This window comes from Gadus chalcogrammus, chromosome 7 (genome assembly GCF_026213295.1).
Source record: "Gadus chalcogrammus isolate NIFS_2021 chromosome 7, NIFS_Gcha_1.0, whole genome shotgun sequence".
Taxonomy (NCBI): domain Eukaryota; kingdom Metazoa; phylum Chordata; class Actinopteri; order Gadiformes; family Gadidae; genus Gadus; species Gadus chalcogrammus.
Window position 1 is genome coordinate 12,047,586 of NC_079418.1, and position 17,500 is coordinate 12,065,085.

General features: G+C 46.5%; 1 protein-coding gene across 2 annotated transcripts in view; it reads left to right on the top strand.

Moving 5' to 3' along the window:
• Window positions 1-208: 208 nt before the first annotated feature.
• The window catches only part of LOC130385747 (gamma-aminobutyric acid receptor subunit beta-2), a 52,106-nt gene continuing 34,814 nt past the window's right edge, over window positions 209-17,500 (top strand). Inside the window, exons 1-3 of one of the 2 annotated variants that reach the window (XM_056594423.1) lie at window positions 209-279; window positions 560-651; window positions 1,300-1,367. In XM_056594423.1, coding sequence (XP_056450398.1) covers window positions 209-279; window positions 560-651; window positions 1,300-1,367 — 231 coding nt within the window. Of the gene's footprint in view, window positions 280-542; window positions 652-1,299; window positions 1,368-17,500 lie in introns of those variants that run through there. The other variant, XM_056594424.1, reaches the window with a different exon arrangement.

A 17,500-nucleotide genomic window follows, 5' to 3' on the forward strand; every position in this document is an offset into this window, starting at 1 on the left:
TGGGATCCACCACCCTCCATCCTCCACCACCCTCCATCCTCCACCGCCAACCAGCGACCGCAGCAGCGAGGCGCCGCGCTGCGCTCCGTGTTGTGGTCGCGTCTGCGCATGCGCCCCACATTGGACTTACTGCACTGGTCAGAATAAGTTGGATCTCGCCTTGTCTTCCCTAAAAGAAGAAAAAAACAAAACCAAACCACATGCAACTATGGCGGTGTTGAGAATAAGGGAGATGAAGGTGTCCCTGCCCCTCGTGCTGCTGGCGGTGTGTGCGCACAGGTAAGAGCTGCAATAATGGATCGTTGTGTGGCAACAATGAAACGACTTGGATACTTTGATTGATGCAGAATACCTTGTCTCTGTTTGTGTGCGTGTGTGCACGTGTGTGCGTGCGTGCGTGTGTGTGTGTGTGTGTGTGTGTGTGTGTGTGTGTGTGTGTGTGTGTGTGTGTGTGTGTGTGTGTGTGTGTGTGTGTGTGCGTGTGTGTATATGTGTGTGTGTGCGCGCGCGTGTGTGTGTGGCTCTGTGTTTCTTTGCTTTTCCCCCTCCATAGTTCCAGTGTAAATGACCCTAGCAATATGTCTCTGGTCAAGGAGACGGTGGACAGGTTGCTGAAGGGATATGATATACGACTGAGGCCAGATTTCGGAGGTAAACCCGCTCGTCTTGCACTCATTTAGTGTGTTGTCAACCCGCTGGAACACGTCGATGCTCCTGAATCATCGTGGATCATCATCTTCATCATCCGTTCATACGCGTTCGTTTCTCGTAAAGTAAAAAAAAAAGGGGGGGATACCCCCCGTTGATTTTTAGGGTACAGGACCCTTAGACACATCGTGACCGGGTCCGATCGGGTCTCGATCGGAGCGCTGATCGAAATGAAGCTCCAGACCTTCTTTAGAGTCATCTGAGAGAGGATGAATGTCGGAGATAGCTCACAGAGCCTCACACCTTAAGAGTGTTTTAAAACTCCTGGAGGGTCTGGGGGAACAGACCGTTTTAAGAATGCTGCCACGGTTCAACTCTTCCCTCTCGAATCGATTTGACTTGAAATAGCCAAACCTATCGCGGTCTTAACTTTTATTGCGGATGGATTATCACCGCCTCAGCCCTGCATCGTGTCCATAATAGTTGTTATTCTGAATGTTATAGACGTTCGTCTGTTGGAACCCTGCGGATGATCACATATGCAACAGATAGGTTGGTTATTTTTTATTGTGCAAATGTGGATGTGCCTCAATGCTCCGATGGGCTGACGGATGTTGTGTGTGTGTGTGTGTGTTGTGTGATGTGTTGCAGGTCCCCCGGTCGGTGTGGGCATGAATATAGACATAGCGAGCATAGACATGGTCTCAGAAGTCAATATGGTAAGTACACGCGTTATCACTTGTCCCCTTCTCCCTTTCGATGGCCAATGTTGATGATGTCCTAATGCCTGTTGTAACCCATCAGGGGAACCCCCCCCCCCTCCCTCCGCCGCCACCCTCACCACACCACAGCTATACCCCCTCGGGAAACATGGGATACCCCTTACCCTTATTTGGAGTATTGTTAACAGGGGTGGGGGGGGGGGGGGGGGGGGGCATCACCCTGGGATTTAGCACAGGCAATCCCGGGTAATTCTTTTTTTTTGCACACACACACACACACACACACACACACACACACACACACACACACACACACACACACACACACACACACACACACACACACACACACACACACACACACACACGCAAACATAAACATGTAAATTCCCACACACGCGCACAAAGACATACACACACACACACACACACACACACACACACACACACACACACACACACATGCACGTTTAAACGATTGGTTTTGAGATAGGCTACTTACAAGACTGATATAGGAAAGATGCCAGTCGCACAACTGCATGTCTCACGGCTGAAAAACACCCCGTCTCTTTTATTATCAAGTTATATTCCAGAGTTTGATCCAAACCGTGTTAAATAGAAAGCTGTTATACTATCCAAAGTATTTGTGATTGCACTTAAGTAAAATGGTACCAAATTGGATATGGATGTGTAGTTTCGCTCATACAAGAGCACCCCCTAGTGATGCGATTGTAAAACTGCATGTCTTTTCAGGCCGAAGAGCAAAGCTGTTTTTATTTAGGCAGGCTTATTTCTGACATTCATCCTAAAAACAGACAACACACAGAAACACATCCCAATCCGGCCAATTATCGCCTGAGTCAAGTCACACGTGTTACTCCGGCCGTCTGTGAAACTTTACCAATACCACTGGCACACTATGACTCGGAAGTGGAGATGGGCTTGTGGGTGAAGCCATGGTGGTACTGGTGTTATAACGTTGACATCAATATAGTTTAGATGTGATTCATTCTGTGAACTCAAGGGGTTTTTACATGCTTGAGTATTTTTGGCAGTGCTACCCAAAGGCTGTTATTCCTGCTTCTGTTATCTTTATGCCTTTGTAGATGATGATTAGATGTGTCGAAAAGGGAAAGATACGTCATCTGTATTTGCATTCATCCTCATCCACAGCAATGCAGACTTAAAACGCATACAGGCATTGACCTTGACATGTTGAAACCGAACACACTCATAAACTCACGCACACACACACACACACACACACACACACACACACACACACACACACACACACACACACACACACACACACACACACACACACAACACCACACACACACACACAAACACACACACACACACACACACACATTCACCTACACATCAGCAAAGTGAACACACACACATGGCATAAGCCATAAGCGACCATGTGTATGCTTGCGTTTATGTGAGTTTGTGGGTTTGTGTGTGTGTGTGTGTGTGTGTGTGTGTGTGTGGTGGTGTGTGTGTGTGTGTGGTGTGGTGTGTGTGTGTGTGTGTGTGTGTGTATGTGGGTTTGTGTGTGCGTGCATCTGTGTCTCTGTTTGTGTGCACTGCGCACGCATGGGTAATTTGCATTTGTGTGTATGTGTATGGGATTTTTGTGTGTGTGTGTGTGTGAGTGTGCGTGCGTGCGTGTCTGTGCGTAATAGCGAAGGCTTCTTTGATCCTCTCCTCTTCCTGCAGCTGTAACCTCTTTTCAGGACGGCAGCTGCTAAAGAACAAGAATGTTATTTCCTCCTTTGCGCCCATTTCTATTTCCCATCTGGTATCTCCTCTGATGCTTTCCCCCCCCACATCTCCCCCACCCCCCCACCCCACCACCCCGCCAGCCCAGTGAAAGGGCCCGATAATGGGCACGCGTGCCACTGGGGCAGGTATCCGACTGTGCCCAATATCCCATATATAACCGTGACTGTAGGACAAGGGGAAATAACCACTGTGTGTCTGAGTACACTGATGTAGATGTTATGGTGTAATGAGACACTGATGTATGCATACAATGGCTCGCTGTTCCCTGTTCATTTTTCAAAATCGATCTGATATGAACCCACTCTACTGATGTGTTCCGCACCGGGACATGCATCTACGTACGGCATGCAGGTCTCGGGCAAACCCTGTGGATTGACCTGTGTATGTGTGTGGGTGCACCTGGCGCGTTTGTGTGTGCCTGTGAGAGTGGTAGGTGTTTGATATGTGTTTGAACATGGAGAGAACACACTCATAGGGAAAAAAAAAAAGCAAATGTGTGTGAGGGGGGACGGAAAGGCAGAGAGAGGGAGGGGGCCGGGAGAGTGGGGGGAGAGAGCTCCAACATGGAGCCGTCACGTGGCCAGGCGGCGGCAGCGGCACAGGAAGGTCATGTGCCTCCAGTGCTGCCGGGTTCACGCTGCGTGACTCAGAGGTGGACACACTGAGCCAGACACCCACCGTGAATACCAAGGATATGAGACAGATTATGGACCGAGGCGGCACGGCTCCTAGAAACTGTGTTTAATGCTTTGAATGGCCCTTCCATCCCTCCCTCCCTCCCTCCCTCCCTCCCTTCCTTCATCTGTCTTTCCCCTCCCTCAGCGCCTCCCTCCTCCATCCCTCCCTCTCTTTGTTCATCCCTTCTTACCTCCCTCCCTCACTGCCTCCCTGCCCCATCCCTCCAACGGTAACCTTCCCTCCTTTCCTCCCTCCCTCCCTTCCACCCCCATCCCTCCCTCCCTCCCTTCCTGCCGCCCTCCATCCATCCCTCCCTCCCTCCCTCCCTCCATCTATTCCTCCCTTCCTCCCTCATCCATCTCTCCTCCCTCACTCCCTTTTTTTCCATTATGGTCGTCCGTTTGCCTTTGACATACTCTATGGCCTCCCTCCCGTTGCCATACCGACGGCTGTTGGATCGGTCCTCTTCAGTCCCTTTGCGCACAGTGTGTTCCAATGGAAGAAAAACAACTTGTTCAGCTGCTTGTGTACAGCAGAAATAGGGAAGACATAAGAAATAGCATTATTGATGCACACACAGAGGTCAAGATGAGCTTATCGATCGTCCGAGGCGAAGGTGGCGGGGGTTTCAGAGCCTTCCATTTTAGTCCATGGCCAGTTTCCTCCTGCCCCAGCCTGGGCTGCTCAACAGATCAAGACATCATGGGTGCACAGCTATATATCAAGGAGTGAGAGAGAGAGAGATTACTGATAAATGTACTTTATATATTGGGTTACAGCAGTTGTTATATGACAATCGATTAGAGGAGCGGACCAGACATTAAGCGCTCCAGCATTCTGTATAGTGTCCTCCCGCTTTACCTGAGAGCTTTATAATGGTATTAAATCTGCATCTGTATTTCCCAGCAACACCCAGCACTCACGGCAAAGGAGGCACACAAGTTGCTGAGTTGGTGGTTTTTCCCAAAATGCATTAGTCAACTTTTGCAGTCCAACTTTTCAAGGGGTTAAATAGTTTACCATTGAGTATATGATGGAAGAGGCGAAAAGATTAAAGAAAGTGCGATTACATCCCAATAATTGAAGCTAGCGTTAATGGCAATGACTTACGGCTGTGGATGAGGACACTGAACGTTTGTCCACTATAATGGAATGCTCCTAAAACCATAACTTTTGTTCCTGCCCCTTAACTCTACCAAGGAAACTTTTGGTCCTCAATAGAGTAAAGTATCTGGGACCGTTTGACGCTTTATATCGTATAAATTCAGTGACGCAGGCAGAAAGAGCATACCATTCCAGTGCTTAACATGCCCAACAATTTCTACTCGTATATCGAACGTCCCTTTAACTCCACGTCATTCAATAGTCAGATAACAGATACAGCTAGGGCATATGCAGGAAGGGCCATGGAAACATGTAGAGCAACGACATATTATAAGGAATGAAAAAACGGTATTAACAAAATTAAAACCGAGAGGATGTATGCGTTACATACAGTGGTATCATGCATCATTTAGAGCGAGAAATAAAACGCAGCTCCGCTGAGCGTGTACAAAGAGAGAGTCACATGGGATGTAGGGGTAGATGGAGAGTGGGAAGGAGAGAGAGAGAGAGAGGAGAGAGGAGAGGGATATATCGAGAGAGAGAGAGAGAGAGAGAGAGAGAGAGAGAGAGAGAAAGAGAGAGAGAGAGAGGGAGAGAGAGAGAGAGAGAGAGAGAGAGAGAGAGAGAGAGAGAGAGAGAGAGAGAGAGAGAGATGAGAGAGAGAGGGAGAGAGAGAGGGGAACGAATAGAGTGTGTGAGGCAGAGCAACAGCGTCCTATGCCTCATGTTGCATTATTCATGCTGGGTTTGTTTAGGTTTCCCTGTGGCTCCCTGCAGAGTTTGACTCATCCACTCGGATTATATTGAACACAGCCAAGCACACAACAGCATTGCGCACATACAAATATATTTATATATTTGCCATACCAATCGGGAGATTTGAATAACATTGACAAGCAGAACATGCAGCTGGCTGCTGTCGGAAACAGTCCATGCGTCGTGAACGGTGGTGACGATGAAGATGGCGATGAAGGTTCTGTTTTCATTTATAGTGAGTAAGTGGTGATGGAAATGTGCGGCGGAACAGAACAAAAGGAAGTGTGAATAGAATAGCAAAAGACGGTGAATAGCACAAGTACAAACGATCAATGCGGTAGAAAGTGTTAACAAAAGAGGAAAGCACATGAGTGGTAGAGATCAACACAAACATGAGATGAAGTAATCACAACAACGACAACAGCAACAACTCATCCAGATTCAGAACAACCGTCATTGAGCCAACACAGCACAGCAGAGCTTTGTGATACACAGACTCCTGCGCCGTAAGTGGTACAGCTGTAGTGCACTCTGTGCACTTCGGCAGTGCTCTTATTTTGAAGATGCAAATCTATCAAACTTGAGATAAATATCTCAGTTTCATGCATTGTCTGTTCTCCAGCGGCCTAATGTCTTGTTGTGTGGTAATTTGCAAGGCACTTTGTATGTTTCAGCACTTAAGACCAAACGCTTGTCATGAAACAAAAAGGCCACTTATATTTCCTCAATTACTCAACTTGATTACCGTATTTTCATTGGAACAATCTGACTTGCTGCACCAGTTTTACACAAGCTGTAGGTCAAAGTCAGTTTCACACCGTCCCTTGCCTCCATGACTGAACCACAGAAATTGAAATACTTATGAAGGAAAGTAACATGAGCAACTGATGAGTTGATAGAGGTATTTCTTTTTTTTGGTATTGAGTGAAACAGAGTTCTGATCCTGTTTGGTCAGAGATGAACCGGGATGTGTCTTTTGATGGAGTACTCTGAGTATTCTCAGTTTTCCACATGGATTCCTGGACTGGAAGTCTTCATGATGGACATGTGGTGGAATATTGGTTGTGGACTTTTAGTCGTGTGTTTCATTCTTTCCCTTTTGATTGGACTTACTAAAGCGACTTTAATGTATGCATGCCATGTGAACCATTTTTTTCTATTTGCAATAGTTGTTGTCTTTAGAGCTATGTTAAAGGACTGTTAAAGTGATACTGTCAGAAAGCTCTTATGATAATACCCTTCGCAAGCTTTTCACTTCTATATTGATTCAGTAATTTTTTGTTTTGCTCTAAACGAGCTGCCCACACCGACTGTCATTAAGCTAAATCCCACTAATTTCATATTCCAATGACATGTATATAATGACACCTGTTAGCCTCCAACAATGATTAAACACAAACATTACATTTTCTTTCCTCAAGCCACATTACTTTCTCTCATTTAAACAGTGACTTCCTCCTAATTAGTACTTGGAACAGAGAGGGTGATGCCTTCCCCGCCTCTGTAGATGTGTTTGAGGGTGATGGTGTCTGGTGGCGGTGTTGCTAATTACTAACATGACGTAATGGCTAACAGGGGCCTCTGGGTAATTCCAAGTGAGGAGAATGCATCACATGATGTGACCATACATGGTGTGCTTGAGAAGGGGATCTCTGTTCTACACCATGGGAGGAACCCACAGGTACCTCTGGAAGGGCTTTCGCTCGCCCCTCAGGATCCACCGTCCTGGAACTCTTTCATGGCGCCGGACGGAAGGCCAGTGTTCCCTTCGGGGGTGGGCTGTGAGTGTTTCATGGTCGGGAACCGTGCCGGAGTCCAATAGGGATTGTATGAATGCTAATTAACTTTTTGCTCTGTCCATGCCGTCTCCAAAGTCTGGCCAGAGATAAGAGTTGTTGAAATTCAAGAGTGGGGGTTTTCCACAGAGTTTGACTAGTATTGCTCTTTCCCAAGCTTGGGGATTCTAAAGGAAAGAGGCTTAGCTGAACACAGCTTCAAGGTTGCTGGTCCCTGAGAGGCACTTGGCTGCATACGTTATCATTGTTCCCTACCTTCTTCATTGTTTCCTCAGTTAGCTAAACCTGCAAGACAATAGCATAGTCAGGCTTGTAGGAGACAAGAGTCAATTAGCATTTGAAATTACACATACTGATAATGTTAGCAGCTCTCAATCAAAAGCCGTCGATTAGAACCTAAGCTTTCTTGTTGTTCAATCAAAGCAATACTTGAACAGGGCGTCCATCGATTGTCTTTGAATATTTCTCGGCACGTATACCTCTGAAATTAGTTTGACACTTTGCATGAACCCTTTTCGGTGTGTATTGATAATATTACGTACTGTGTTTTTGTCATAGCAGCCAACATGAGTGAAACAGAGTAGAAACAGGTGGGCAGGGTCGGGTTTTGAGGCCACAGTCGTATCAGCACTCTGCTCTGTACAACGGCGGCAGGCCGGTGTGGAGACCTTTTCTCTTCCATTGAAACACATCAGTAGTCCACACCAGCCCTTTGTGCCTAGCATCTCTGCAGACAACGAGTGTCTGTACGATGGCATCGAGCACTTCCTCTCTGTATTGTCTCCACGTTCCTTCCTTCGATGTGCCACGATAGTGTTCGGTCTCCAGTCAGCCTCGCTCACTGTATCTCTCTCTTGCGAATGATCTGTTACTACCTCTTTTCAGCCTTTTTGCATTTTGAGTCACATAATAGTGTATCCGTAGTCTATAGTGTAAACAATAGTGTAAACCCTGGTTCAGCTGGTGCATGCGCGACACGTGTGCACGGGACACGCGTCGCACGCACGCCGCACATGCCCGCCTATCACTGGCGGATAATGGCTGAAATTGTGCCAGTTGTTAATGACACACACACACACTGCTTATTGTGCAATTAGCAGGAGTGCATGGGAATGCCAGGGTGTAGGCAGGCGTGTAATCAATTGCTCCAGGTTAAACCAATCTGGAGCCCCCCCCCCCACCAGCATGCCGCGGACGTCCCCGCTGACAGTGAGTGATGAGTCGGACGCTCGGGCCATCGGTCTGGGGGGGCAGGGGTCTGCTCTGCTTCCTCCAGCTGCAGGACTAAATGTCACGCAGGGGGGGCCTTGTTTTCTTGTCGCCGTACTGGGGGGGGATGGGTGGTGGGACAGGGTGGGATTGACAGCATAATGCTGTTGCATCGCCGCAACACCCGTTGCCGTGTTACACACACAGCTGGTGGCCTCACTGTCGTCGGGTCCGTCATGTGGCCGTAGATTCGTCTTACTTTCTCTCCTTCTCTCCTTCTCTTCTTCTTTCCTTCTTTCCTTCCTTGCTTATTTCCTTCTTTCGAACTTTTTTTCGGTCAAAGTCCAAGTGGAACTTCACAATGACCGAGAACATTTACGTCATGCACGTTACCTCTTTACCTCTAAAGACAAAGCGTATATGGTTAAGGTTGGAAAAATAAACTGGAATACTTTTGGTTTGGACATAAAAGAGGCTGTTTAAGTTTAAAACTGAAGATAATATGCATTACCTGTCATTGTCCTGTATCAGACCCACTCACCTCTATATTCACCTGTATTTGGGTCCCCTTTCCATGGCTTGCACCGACATCCAACAGACTATAAAGATACAACACTCAGAGAGAAATAGAAAGATTGTCTTGTGGTTTTGATCAAACCTGAGCGCCTCTGACATGATGGGCTCGTGTGTGAAGTGTTATTTGATATACTTGATCTACCCCTGTGTCTCCCCTGCTCAGTCAGTCTGCTGGAGAGTGGATGGCACTCATCAGACAGCCTATATTTAGACAGTTAATCAAGGTAACGCGATGAGACAGACACATGGACTCTGCGCGCGTGCATGGGTCTCTGTGTGTCTGTTTGTGTGCTTGCATCTCATAGGGCGACAGCTGCATGAGATTGCTTCATTTCACCTACCTGCCATTTGACTCAGGTCGCTATTGTGTGTATATATGCGTGTGTGTGTGTGTGTGTGTGTGTGTGTGTGCGTGCGTGCGTGCGTGCGTGCGTGCGTGTGTGTGTGTGTGTGGTTGTCTCTTGCCACACACACACACACACACACACACAAGCTGCAGGCTGCAAGGCGCAGGAGAGATTGATCTATGTATTTCCAGCATTATCATTTCTGTATTCTGGGACACGATAAACCAGTGGGCTGCTGACAGTTTTCAGGGGTCAAGAGATTTCAGTCTATTACCACTTGTCCAAATGCGACCAGTCGGCAATCGGGCCATAACCATGGAAACAGGATTCCAAATGGGACATTTGGAGTTGGCTATGGTGTGAGTCACACTCGCACCACCCTCTGTGTGCTCAGTATGTCCAACTTCTCACTTTTCTTTCCCTAAGCTCGGCTCATAATGAGATGTGTTGGACCCGAATCATCTCTTTGAGGGGAACACTGTGGTAACTATGGTAACAGTGTGCAAGGACACACGAAACACAGTCAGAAGGAGAGAGCGGGTTGTCCGGCAACCGAAGTGTTGCTGGTTCAATCCCTGGCTGCTCCTAGCTATGTGGTCACAAGGTGTCTCTGATCAAGGCGCTGTACCCTTCCTGCTCCCTGCGAGCTGGCTGTTGTCGGTTGTGCGGTTCAGACTGCCGTCAGTGGATCCAAGTGCGTTCGTCTGGGTGAGGCTGACATTGTTGAAGTGCTTTGAATGACCAGAGTTTAGAAAAGCATTTTTTTTAATTTATTCAGTAAATTTACCAATAAATACAAACAAACAAACCGAGACCCACTAAATAAAGAATAGTGGTAGTAAATGACGAAACTAGAGCAAGTGCTTCTTTTGGAGTGGGTCACACAGCACAAGCTAAACCTGAACCCTAAGCTAAAGCTAAGGGTTTGTGAAGTCTACTAAGGAGGGGAACACGTATGATTGCAGCGCTGTTAGCTGCAGAATTAGCTTCCACATCGGCAGCTATGGCTAATCCCCGGCTCAGAACAATTGCCATCTTTTTGAATTATTCATCCTCATAATCCCGCCCTGGAAATGAAAGATGAAAAAAGAAGGGGGGAATCTGAAAAGAGGTTAGCTACGAGAGCCATAGAACAGTTGCATTTTTTATTGGATGCATTATTAAGTCCACCATGTTAAGCGTGTGGATTATTAAATATTATTGTTGAAGGTATAGGCTATGTGTGCAAGATGTGCAGCACAACGGGGAGGTTTACAAAGAGCAAATCATGTTAAATAGTCCAAAACCAGAAACATCAAACTACAACAAGGATTAAGCCTGACCAGGGTTTTATTTTGTGTGTGTGTGTATGTGTGTGTATGTGTGTGTATGTGTGTGTATAAGGTGGTGGTATATCATATTCATTCAACAATTTAGAAAGTACATGTACTCTACCTTCCTATTATTATTTTGAGGAGTAGTAGTAGTAGAAGCATCTCTCATATGAAAGCAGGTATCTGGTTGCTTCATTTATTCAACATAATGTTGCCATTTCCAATTCTATCAATGTGAAAGTAGGCAGAGAAACAGCGAAGTGATGCACATTGGTAAAACTCACAAATCACTCACAAACCCGGCTAATGTCACAAACCTCACGCTTATAAGTAACTTGCATTTATTTTGTCTATCTGTCATTCATGGAACAGCTCAGACTTCTCCAAATCGAATTGAGTATTTCCCATCCATAGTTTCTTCAAATGAGCAGATGCTGCTTTGGTTGTTGTATGTCCTCAACCAAAATGTTTGCACGTCTGCTCAATTGGTTAGCAAATTTGCTCTTAAGATGAATTTGATAAACTGGTGCAGAAAAAAATCGAACCTATACATAAGTAAAATAACAATTAAATGTAACAAATTCATTAATCTGCTTCAGATATTCCCAATACTACACATAGGGCTAAAAAACTGGATTCAACAGGATTTGAGGCTGATCAGGTTGTGCTTGCTCCCATTTGAAGCAAATCATTAGAAAGCAAGTTTCAAAGTCACCAAGCATGTGTCAGTGTAGACATAGATCTCATTCATTCATGCCAACAGTCAAACAATGGCATGAAAACAGAGGACCCTGATGAATCCCTGTTTGACCGCACTGCTCCAAAATGTGGTAAGGCGATGGTTAATCAATGGCTGATGAGGTCATACAGATGTTTTTTTCAGCCCTGCATGGTGAGTACCTCCGCGTTGTGCTATCAGGAAGTGACACGTGCACCTCAGTCCATGCTGTTGGCGATGGGTCCAAAATGCATTCAATGTGTAGTACGGCAAAACAGCATGCATCATGTCTCAAACCGTAACAGGCATGGAGCCGAATCGGGAGAAGTACATCAAGGCCATAGTTCAGCTGATAAATCATTGCACGTGTACTCTGGATGACTCTCCAAGTATCTCACTATGCCAGCAATCATTTGGATCCTTCTCATACAAATGCATCCTTCATGTATGATTATGCAGTACATGCTATGCATTTTTCGCAAAGCATTCAGCATCAAGGGTTAGAAGTAGACAGAGGCAATAGCCAAACCAATAGGGGGACATCTGTTAACAATGAATGCCTCCGCATGGAACTACCGGGAAATGGACACAGTTTATTTTAGGACCGATTACAAACGTTGAATCTATGTGATTAAAGACTTGTCAAAATAAACCACACACAAGTAAGCAAGCAAGTAAGCAAGTAAGCAAGTAAGCAAGTAAGCAAGGCGTAGAAAGTGTGTATGTGTGTGCATGAGTGTGTGTACACACATTGCACATACAATGGTTGTTGTTACAATATTATTATTCCTTTACGGACTCCATGACGTCAGCGGGAAGTCACTGGATAAGAATAGAACGACGGGGTAATTTTAGAACCTGGAATGACTCTCAGAGAACTCTTGTCGACAAGTTAAGCTGCGTCTGATTACCGTCCAATGACGCGTAGCCTCTTTCTGCCGCTGACCCATTTAGCCACACCGCCACGGCCCACTTGTGCCACAGCGGCGGATCCGCTGTCACGAGACGGGAGTCATCGCGCCGCTAGATTACCGCTTGTCCCATGCAGCTTTGACGAGCCAAAAGATAGTCATATTTCATCAGGGTTCATCATCCCTTGAACCCCCTAAACCAATGACACACACACAAACTCTGACACCATCACCGACGCAGACACAGACGGACTTCTGTTCAGAAATGGAGGTTCCGCATTTACTTTTTGTTTCTCTGTCTTTCTTTCTCAGTGGGTTTCCTCTTACACCCACTTAGAAAGAAATACCTATCATCCGTCATGATAGGAATTCATACTTAAATGGATAGAATCTGAAATGACTCATTGTTAATTATTTCAGCCACCATCGTGCAAAACCACTTGCGAGCGTGAGTGTGAGTTTGTCACATCCCCCCCCCCCCCCCCACCACCACCACCCACACATACACACCCTCCCATCACTGTGCACCTTGTAGGTCAGTCTAACTGTGCAGGAATATTGCCTTCTTCAAGGGTGTCCTAGCTCAATATTGGACAATTTCCAAGCACACCGACATGGGCACGCTTGCACACACACAAGCAGACACACACACACACGCAGACACACTATGGCGCACAAGAGGCCATTCGTATCTTGATTTGCGTGTCAGATGCAGGGTGTCACTTCTCCGCGGGTCGATAGCTTGTTGTGGTTATTCACGGAGATCTTCTGAAAAGTGGCATGGACCCTCCAATATGATGTATGTTGCATTACCTCATTGTTGACCAGGCAGAGATAGGGCTGCTGCTTTATGGTACACTTTTGAAATAGCAAGCAGCCAGTTGCTTGGTTCTCCCCAGACCTGCATAATGCATGAGATAAGGGATTCTGTTGGCTACAATGGATTAGCAAGTGTGTGTGTGTGTGTGTGTGTGTGTGTGTGTGTGTGTGTGTGTGTGTGTGTGTGTGTGTGTGTGTGTGTGTGTGTGTGTGTGTGTGTGTGTGTGTGTGTGTGTGTGTGTGTGTGTGTGTGTGTGTAGGTGTGTGTGTCTGTGTGTGTGAGAGATGGAATCAAGAACTTTTACGAGTACAACACTGAGTAAGTAGGACAAATGAAGGCTTCTCAGAAAATAAACATTTATCTCTGCTCATCTCCCTCTCGCTCTCTCTCTCTCTCTCTCTCTCTCTCTCTCTCTCTCTCTCTCTCTCTCTCTCTCTCTCTCTCTCTCTCTCTCTCTCTCTCTCTCTGTTTCCAACTCCACTGAAGGCCAGCCATCTGTCCTCCATTAAATGACAATCCAGACTTGAGTCCTCCTCCGTTTACTTGCCAACTGTCACCCTCTGAGAGTTAGAGCACCTCTTGTGTTCTGACTCCTGCTCTGATCATGGCTCTCTAGAGCTCTGTTTTTTGCTTCATTTTGTGTTCCCTCTGGCTATGCATCCGTGGCTCTGCGCTTGAGAGGAACCATGTCGCACCATCACGGTCTGAGCCACATAGTGGCCGTCACAAGCCATCCAATCTTAAGTGGTCCGTTTGCAGTGGGCTGGACCAATCTCGCAAGCAGGAGAGTACTTTTGTTTTCTTTAAGCATTGGCCTTCCATGGGTATTGAGATTTATACGATGTAATTGGGTTTTCCAAATGCTAAAACGCCCATGTTGTTGCAGTAACTCGGAGAGGCCATTTGATGCTAGTCAATCTTGCAGCAGCACGTGGAACAAGACATAAGCGAAGAGCTTTGGGAGAGACGTTACGTTTTCAGACTCTTGGGTCTGAAAGATAGTCTACTTGAGGTGGACCACGTCCTCTGTACACACCGTTTCTCTCAGTCTACTATAATGTCAGTGATTAAATAGCATCTGTCGGGGGTTCTAATAAACGTATTGGCTTCCTTTATCCAAACAAACAAACAATGTCTGTCTCTCCTCATAATAACATGCAGACTCTTTCAACTCCTAGCCAGACTGTTTTATGAGGAGACGTTCAAATGCTTTGTTTGCCTCTCAGAGCCTGATAGGCTGAGAGACTGAGGCCCCGTCCACACGAAGCTGATTTCATGGCGAAACCGCAAAGGTCTTGTACGGTTCGGCCTTCCGTCCACACGGAGCCGGCGAATCCGCTGACCGAAACCGCAAACTTCTGAAACCACCCTCGGAGGTGGTTTCAATTCTACCCGGTTTCGTTTTGGATTCGTGTGGACGCCTGAAACTGACTGAAACCGCAAACCATGACGTCATCGCCCCCCCCCTTCGATCCTCTAGCCAATGACTGTTAAGCCCGCGGAGTCTCACCCTTTATGCGCATGCTCGCCTCTTTTCTTATTTATTTTCCTTCTGGATTTCTGTAGCAGAAGCAGCGCCCCTTATGGGCCTGGCTTGTGTACTATAGCGTTTCTACAGGTCTACCCGGTTTCGCTTGGCTTCGTCTTTACGGAGATACTTCGAAACCGGATAGATCGAAACCGTAACGGTTTCGCCCGTTTCGGCTTCGTGTGGACGGGGCCTGAGTAGTGTCTGACCTATAGCTCCTCTGATAGGCTGATAGACTGATAGACTGGTTAGTGTCTAACCTACTGCTCCTCTGATAGGTTGATAGACTACAGGCTGGGGAGTGTCTAACCTACAGCTCCTCTGATAGGCTGATAGACGTGTTAGTGTCTAACCTACAGCTCCTCTGATAGGCTGATAGACTGCAGGCTGGGGAGTGTCTAACCTACAGCTCCTCTGATAGGCTGATAGACGTGTTAGTGTCTAACCTACAGCTCCTCTGATAGGCTGATAGACTACAGGCTGGGTAGTGTCTAACCTACAGCTCCTCTGATAGGTTGATAGACTACAGGCTGGGGAGTGTCTAACCTACAGCTCCTCTGATAGGCTGATAGACTGGTTAGTGTCTAACCTACAGCTCCTCTGATAGGCTGATAGACTGCAGGCTGGGTAGTGTCTAACCTACAGCTCCTCTGATAGGCTGATAGACGTGATAGTGTCTAACCTACAGCTCCTCTGATAGGCTGATAGACTACAGGCTGGGTAGTGTCTAACCTACAGCTCCTCTGATAGGTTGATAGACTACAGGCTGGGTAGTGTCTAACCTACAGCTCCTCTGATAGGCTGATAGACTACAGGCTGGGTAGTGTCTAACCTACAGCTCCTCTGATAGGCTGATAGACTGCAGGCTGGGTAGTGTCTAACCTACAGCTCCTCTGATAGGCTGATAGACTGCAGGCTGGGGAGTGTCTAACCTACAGCACCTAAGGGCTGCTTCCTTTAGCAGTCATCATCCAAATCATTCACACTCCCTGCTAACGTGTTGTTCTCCCAGACAGTACTCTTGATGGCTGTGGACAGCCAGGGACTTGCCAGGCTTGGAGGGAGGGATGGATGGATGGAGGGAAGGACTCATAAACGCACAAATTGACCACTGAAAGAATTGATTGATTCTTCGACGGGTCACATAGAGAGACGGAGGGACAGGGAAACTCAGGGTTGAATACATGTAAAAACAGTAGGACACGCTGATGGGGAATTGAATGCTTGGATAAAGGACAAAGAATAATGAGGGGGTAAAAGTAACACACATGCATGCATGCACGCAAACACACACACACAAACACACACACGCACAGAGACACACACACACAGACCCTCATACCTCCCCTATTGAGCACAATCGAATATGCCGAGGTGGAGATGCCACTTCAAAGGAGCTACAGGATGTACACTACCAATAACTCATACACCAATTCATTCCCCTTTCTCACTCTCTCCTTCTGTCTCTCTCTCTTTCTCTTCTCTCTCTCTCTCTCTCTCTCTCTCTCTTGTCTCTGTCTCTCTCTCCCCTCTGATCTGTCTGTCGTCGTCTGTCCTGTCTGCTGTCTGTCTGTCTGTCTGTCTGTCTGTCTGGGTCTCTCTTCCTCCTCTCTCTCCTCTCTACTCCTCACATCCTCTTCCTCTCACACTCTCTCTCTCTCCTCCTCGTACCTCATCGGCTCTCATCCATCTCTCTCTCCCTCTCCCCTGTACATCGTCACACCCTTGCCCTTATCCCAGGCCTCCCGCGAGTCCTCACACAGAACACACAGTCCTCCTCCTCCTCCACTCCTCTGCTTCTCCTCCCCTCCTCACAAACCTTATAGACACAAACCTAGATAGCTCTCTTTATAGAATGGGACGTGCTATTAGAGTAAGCGGGCTATAAAAGTCACAGTAGGATTGTTTAATTTAAAGAGCAACCTGGGTTTGTCTGTGAGCATGTAGTTCAGGAGCAAACCATTCCAAACAACACAACAACTAAACGTGCACCCTGGAGAGCGAGAGGCCTGCAAAGTGCTTGTGTATTAAGTTAAATAGAGTCTGTTTAACAGACCTTTGAGTCTTTGCAATCAGGCTGAATTTTTTAGTTACATTCAAATCGATAAATTGATAAATTAAAGTTGGAATTCAAGTAGATTTTTGACTGTGTGAGTGCGTGTATTCATTAGTAATCTTTACCAAACAAAACACACAGATTATGTTAACGTTATACCACGAGGTGCATGCAGTTTACAAATCATCTAAAAAACATTATCGAATGTACAAAACAAAACAAAAAAGTTACCCGGAAAATTTAACAGCAAATAAACGAAAAAATAACACGGCATCCACGTAAACTCGTTAAGGGTTTTCCCTGATGTAAAGTTCCCTGCATTAAGGGGGGAGCTTCACACAAATCATCCTTCATTTTGAGCGATAGTCTGTTAACTAGGGGTTTGACAAAAAACACACAGAAAAGCAAATGCACACGCACGAGCACACATACACTGCGTGTGTATATATATATATATTTATATGTAGCTTGAATCTCAATCTGCATGTGTTAATTGAGGGCAAAAACTGCCTCTGGCATTTCCC